General features: G+C 31.2%; 1 protein-coding gene across 1 annotated transcript; it reads left to right on the top strand.

Moving 5' to 3' along the window:
* The first annotated feature begins 415 nt into the window (after positions 1-415).
* Positions 416-2,505, top strand: LOC106402548 (serine/threonine-protein kinase OXI1). Its single transcript, XM_013843315.3, has 2 exons — positions 416-1,393; positions 1,467-2,505. The coding sequence occupies exons 1-2, from the start codon at positions 1,035-1,037 to the stop codon at positions 2,359-2,361; spliced, it is 1,254 nt and encodes a 417-aa protein (XP_013698769.2). The 5' UTR covers positions 416-1,034; the 3' UTR covers positions 2,362-2,505.
* The last annotated feature ends 4,308 nt before the right edge of the window (positions 2,506-6,813 follow it).

Below are 6,813 nucleotides of genomic sequence, written 5' to 3'. Positions count from 1 at the left end.
TATATTTTTAGTTATATAATTAAAATTTTTATTTGATTAATATTTAGTTATATAATTTATGTTTTTAACTTTTTACTAAAAGACTTTTTCAGATAACAATACAATATATACAGAAATTATCTCTTAAGACTTTTTCAGATAACAATACAATATATACAGAAATTATCTCTTTTTTTAAATTATATTTTCAGATTTTGGATAATTCTTACTATTATTAATTTTAATCAATGATCTAATTAGATAGATTAAAATTTCGCTTTTATTTTTTAATTTATTTATATATTTTATTCATTAAGGGTATAAACGATATTAACCACTCTAACTTTTAATGTGAGAACCTGATTCCAAAAATATACTTCGCAAATAATAGTACAGATGAAATAACAAATTCTTATCGGTGGTGAACATATGCAAGATGAATAAGTTAATAACTCATAAAACACTTAGAAAATTTGAAAAATCCTGTTTGGGCTTCGTATACCAAACAGATACTAATGTTAAAGCCCATTTGGATCCCATAACTGACGGGTCATACCTTCTAGTCTTCTACGCTCGGAGGCCGCCGTGTCTTCAATGGTAAGTTGGTAACCGAAATTTCCATCTTCCACGCTTTCCAGATGCTTTCGACTCCACGAGAAACGTCATTCATGACGTCACATCTCTAGAAGCAGAACGTGTGTGTTTCAGACACAACGGGGAACATTCGGTCTTAACCATTAATAAAGCATATATTTATTCTTTTTAAATAGTTTCAGATCTCAAAAGCGTAAACCTGGCTAGTCAAACGCATGGCAACGGATCTCATGCGACTTTTCGTCTCTCTTTTCTGACTTTCTAATTTATTTTTACTTTACCAATTTGAAATCTTCCCCGGCAAGGCAAGGCGAGAAATCAAAACAGTATTTAAAAACTGCGTAACTTTTCTTTTATAATAAGTTGCCACCAACTACCACAGGATCAAGAGAGAGAAGAAGAAAAACAAATCTGTCGGTCCTAAAATCTCAAAACGTCGGCGTTTCTTGAAAACTTCTCCGATGCAGAGCCCGACTCTGGATTTTAACAGACTTGAGGTTTTGTCATTGCTTGGGCGTGGCGCTAAAGGGGTTGTGTTCTTGGTTAAAGACAAGGAAGATGATAAACAGCTTGCTTTGAAGGTTATACTTAGAGAAGCGATCGAGAAAAAGAAGAAGACCACAAAGAAGGATGAGTACAGGCGCGTGAGTTTCGAACAAGAAGTATTGAGCAGATTCGATCATCCTCTCTTCCCTTCTCTTCACGGTGTAATATCAACAGATAAAGTAATCGGTTATGCGATCGATTATTGTCCTGGAAAAAATCTCAACTCCCTGAGGATTATGCAATCGGAAAGCATGTTCTCCGACGAGATCATCAGGTAATTAATTATCACTGATCAAATGAAATATAATCAATCTTTGTCGTTGCTAAATTTGCCGGTTTGATTTCAGGTTCTACGCGGCGGAGCTTGTACTCGCGTTCGAATATTTGCATAATCAAGGAATCGTTTACAGAGATCTGAAGCCAGATAACGTGATGATCCAAGACAATGGACATTTAATGCTCGTGGACTTCGATCTCTCAACGAATCTCCCTCCGAGAACGCCGTCACCGTCACCATCCACGGAAACAACTCCGTCCCCGGGTAGGAGGAAAAAATGTCTCTTCCGATTCGCTAGTTTCTGCAGCTCGGGAATCTCCTCGGAGGAAGAATCGAATTCGATGCGCTTATCATCATCATCGTCGACATTAGCCGTGTCAGATTCTCCAGGAAAGAAGTCGAACTCCTTCGTCGGAACGGAGGAGTACGTCGCGCCGGAGGTTATCACCGGAGGAGGTCACGATTTCGCCGTCGATTGGTGGTCGTTAGGTGTGGTTCTGTACGAGATGCTTTATGGGACGACGCCGTTTAGGGGATCGAACCGGAAAGAGACGTTTTTCCGGATTTTATCTAAACCGCCGAATCTTGTTGGTGAAACGACGTCGTTGCGTGATCTGATTAGAAGGCTCTTGGAGAAAGATCCTAGCCGTAGGATTAGCGTTGAAGAAATCAAGGGTCATGAATTCTTCAGAGGGGTAGATTGGGAGAAAGTGTTATTAGTTTCTAGACCGCCGTATATTCCGGCGCTCGATGATGGAGGTGATACAGGTAAAGATGGAAATACGAAAATGGATGTGGAGAATATTGTCCAAGAGATTTTTGCTGCACGAGAAGAACGTGAGGAACAGAAGGATGATAATAGTAATGCTGATATGAAGATTAAAGGTGAAAAAGGTGGAGAATGGGTGAGGGGGTTGAATAACAATAACGATTTGGAAAGTGATAATAATTTTTTGGTATTTTAATTCAAATTTTTCAGTTTTTAACACTGAGGAGAATGTTTATGTTACGAGGATCATCAACTATTATGTGGTTTAGATTTAATTAGTACTAAATTCTGACCCGGATATATTTTTATTTTAATTTTTTTTGAAAACTTTATTTTTATATTTGTGTTTTTTATAAACATATTTGTGTTTAATATTAATTTATGTTAAAATATATTTTGGTAATTATATTTAATATATCACGTTGTATATCTATACACTTGTGTCATATCCATAGTTATGCAAATATGTTAATATTATCTTTACAAACTCTAAATAAAATCACGTTAAAATAGGTTAATATGGTCTTTGCTAAATTTATTATATTTTGTGTGTATATATATATATATATATATATGTGTGTGTAAATAGGTTAATATGGTTACTAACTTTAAGTAAAATCATAGCTAATAAATATTTTTAATCGAATAACCTATTTAAAATCCGTTAAACTAAATGAGTTTATATGAATATTTATTTCTATTAAAAGTTTACTTAAAACCGTCATAAAAATTAAATGTTGTTAATAACCCGCTTCCACCGCTAATTAATATTAATATTAGTTAACTTTTAAAGTTTCACTTTATAGTAAAAAAAAATTAAGAAATATATTTCCATCAGTTTGTATATATATTTATGTTTCACTATTATATATATTTAGAAATATTTAACATTTATTACAATATACTTCTTAAGTCTCAATAAATGTAGCTATATAGTATTAAGTTAGGAAATAGATTTATTAATATATATTATTGTAGCCTGTTGGAAGCTTGGCGCATTTTACACTCTTGTATTCGATAGATATAATCTTGTAGTGTGTATTGTTTTTTTTTCTTTTTAGTGGTATTTTTGTAAATTTCTCCATTTTCCCAAGTATATTTTAGAATTCTCTACACCATTTCAATGTCCGCCATACTTTCATAACTGATCATTTTTTACGTTTTTCTTGTTGTTTACAGTTTTCAAAACATTGGTTATTTATTCTGTTAATTGGTCATGAAAAGTAACCGATTAATCACCTTCTCTAAACAACGTAACAGTTTCTTCGAGAAATCTCATCCGCTTTATATTCTTTGCAATGTGTCAGTATTTATTTATTTTAGTGGTCATTGAGTTTTGTTTGCTTTTATTATGAATTCAATAGAAGTGGAAGTTTCAATATTATCAATACTAGAGATTTTTTTCGCGCTTCGCGCGGATTGTGTCTTATAAATTTATATTATTTATAATATTATTTGTCGGTTTTTTTCTTTTATATTAACTTCTTGTTTTTCCAATGTTAGTTTTTCTTAATTTAAATTTATATGTTTATAATTTTTCATTTTTTTATTGTAATTATATTTTTATTGATGGTTTTTTGTATGTGACATAAACTTTTTAAAATTTTAAAATAATGTTATATATAGTACAATTAACACATTAAAGAAGAGAAACATATTCAAGCACATTTTACACTGATTTTATATGCATAATTTTAAACATTATATATGTATATATTATAAGTTTGAAACATGTAAATGCTTTCTAAAGCTAAATACTTGTTCTGAGTTTACATAACTTATCGAAAGTTTTATCCATTTTTAAATTCAAATCAGAGAAAAAAATATATCAAAAAGTCAGTATAGATGAGTCTTTTGGGCTTTTAAATCAACACTGAAAAATTACATGAATCAGATAACAACAGTTTTATAAACAACTGGATAAAATTTGACTGAGCCAAAGATTTTGACACAATATGTTCTTTCTTCTTCAAATTACGAAGAGCCTATAGGCACAAGAAAAAAAATCATAATTTTCGTTTTCACTTATATAACATTTTTTATCCTTTACACACGGAGTTTATTACACTGCTATAAGCAATGGAGAACTCTATTCATATAAGATTCACATCTATGCATTTTGACAAAGAAGAATTTTAGCCATCTTTAGTTTCGGAATGGACCAACTTCAGTCATATGCACTATATTTTCTCTATGATTCAAATTTTACAATTTTAATATATGTGCAAATTTCCATGTGAAAAAGCATGCACGCCATTTATCATTCAACCTATTACTTTTTCCAAAGTAAACACTATAATCCTCGTTTGGTTAGCTCCACAAACTAATCTCTTTGGATCAGTTTACTAAAAAATATGGATACTAATGTCAGAAAAGAATATAAACACTATCAACAACAAATATTGGCATAAAACTATTTGGTTCAAGGAACATATTCCACGTAATTTGTTTATATCATGGCTGGCTTTGCGGAGAAGACTGCCAACCAAGGATCGCTTGAGGCGTTGGGGGTTAAATGTCTCAGGAACGTGCGTCCTTTGTAATCTGGAAATAGAGACTCACCATCATCTCTTCTTTGAGTGCTCTTTATCTCGTTTGATATGGGAGCCTTTTGCTGCTGAAGTTTGGATTTCTCCTCCGGCTGATCTACAGTATGTTGCAGCCTGGATCAATCAACCTCGCGTCAACGCAGATGCGCATGCTACTTCAGTTATCAAGCTCTACTTTCAGTCATCTATCTACCTGCTGTGGAAAGAGCGTAATGCTCGTGTGTTCACAGCTGTCTCTTCACCTTCATCAGTCATCCTTGCCTCTCTCGACCGTATAATGCGTGACCGTCTCCTCTCTTACCCGGCAAGTTCTTCTTTCTCCTCTTCTCTACTTCTTTTTTATATTTCTTGTATAAAACCTCTTTAAGGCTTTTTTTATCTTGAGTTGTTGGTGGTTGTTTTTGTTTCCTTGTTGTAATAGGTTGTTTAAAAACAACAGTGTAACCTTTCAGAAAATGATAATCTTAACATCTTACCAAAAAAAAAACAAATATTGACATATTTATGTGAATATATATTTTATTTTAAATCATTTTAGTAGACGAAGAAAACATCATAATTTGTACAACAAATTTTCTTAGATTCACCTCATCATACTCACCATTTTACCATTTTAATTATATAATTTTACATGAGATTTTTCATCCTCCCTGGTTATTTATCTTTATTTATAACTACAATTATAAAGTTATAAACTATATATATATTATAAATTAATATTTTATTTACCCTTGAAATCTAATGATTAAAAATAGAACAAAATTCAATATAGATATATGATTCTATTAATAAATTAATAGTTACAAATATGAAATTTCTAGAAATATTAAAAGTCATATGTTAGTTAATTATCTTCTAAATGACATTTATTTCTAATTCTTTATTGATGAGAATATTTTGGCTGAGGTGGATAGTCCCAAAAGCCTTGAATTTAGTCCCTTTTATATAGTAGGATATAACCGTCTACTAATCTATGAATTTGAATAAAATGGATCCTGAGATTTTTGGGATTAAAGTGGAGGATTAATAAAAAGTATTTACAGTTATGCAGTTATATTTATATTTATATATAGGTCTAATGTCAAAAAGTAAATGATTAAATATTTAGTTGGACACAACATATATCAATGGGTCATAATCCTAATTTAATAGCATTGACTAGGCGATTCTTCAGAAATTATATACGGATATAAATATTTAAATAGTCGAATGATTATTATTTGTTTTCATTTACTGATAAGTTCTAAATATATTTTTTTTATGTATAATTAAATATATTATGTTTCAATCTTAATTAAATATATGATCTCTAAAATAATTAAGAAAGATTCAAAATTTCCAGTATATTAGGATGCATCTATTATTCTTAGTTGAACTAACATTTATTTTGGTTCTAATTAGATTAAAATTAAATTATTTTAATTTAATTTGGTACATTTAGTTCTCTTAGATTTGTATAAAAAATATATGAAATTTTGTATACTTCGATATACGTTGATTTAAAAAAAAAACAATTATTGATGCGATTGGAATTGTACTAGTAAATATATAAAAATTAAGAGTTTTGCCTGTATCTCATACGAGCATGATCATTTTACGAAAATTTAGAAATATATCCTGTGGATTATTGCACCAGAGTTCGATTTAAAGATCAGACATAAGGCTGGTGATGTAAATCAACAGCCGTGAATCAGCAAGAATTAAAACTTTTTTTTTTTTTTGAATAAAATGTTAAAGTTGATTCAAAAGAAAATGTACTTTTTTATAGCATTTGCCACTTTTTCATGATTTTTTTATGACAACATTTCAAGAAACATATACTAAACTTAGGCACTGCTCCGATCCATGCTTGGTACGCCGTCGCAAATCTCTGAGCATGAGGAGAGGTCAACGACATTGTTCTGTTCTTGACCAGTCTGTCAATGTTTCTAAAAAGTACTTCAGATGGAGTCTTGGTATCTCCGTGCTTCCTTGCGTTCCTTTCTCTCCAGATTGAGTAGGTGGTTTCCTGCAACACATAGCGAGTGAGAAAAAGCTTGACTCCATCAGACTGCTTCTGCGATGCATAGATGACGATGTTTCTCCAGGTCGTGGAAAAG

Source organism: Brassica napus, chromosome C7 (assembly GCF_020379485.1).
Source record: "Brassica napus cultivar Da-Ae chromosome C7, Da-Ae, whole genome shotgun sequence".
Lineage (NCBI taxonomy): Eukaryota > Viridiplantae > Streptophyta > Magnoliopsida > Brassicales > Brassicaceae > Brassica > Brassica napus.
Note: the sequence above shows the minus strand (reverse complement) of the source record. Positions and strands in the feature narration are given on the sequence as shown.

Excerpts from the sequence above, each read along its gene's own strand:
- LOC106402548 (XM_013843315.3), top strand. The coding sequence starts at position 1,035 with ATGCAGAGCCCGACTCTGGATTTTAACAGACTTGAGGTTTTGTCATTG. Across the intron at positions 1,394-1,466 it reads TTCTCCGACGAGATCATCAG|GTTCTACGCGGCGGAGCTTG; the intron begins GTAATTAATTAT and ends GTTTGATTTCAG.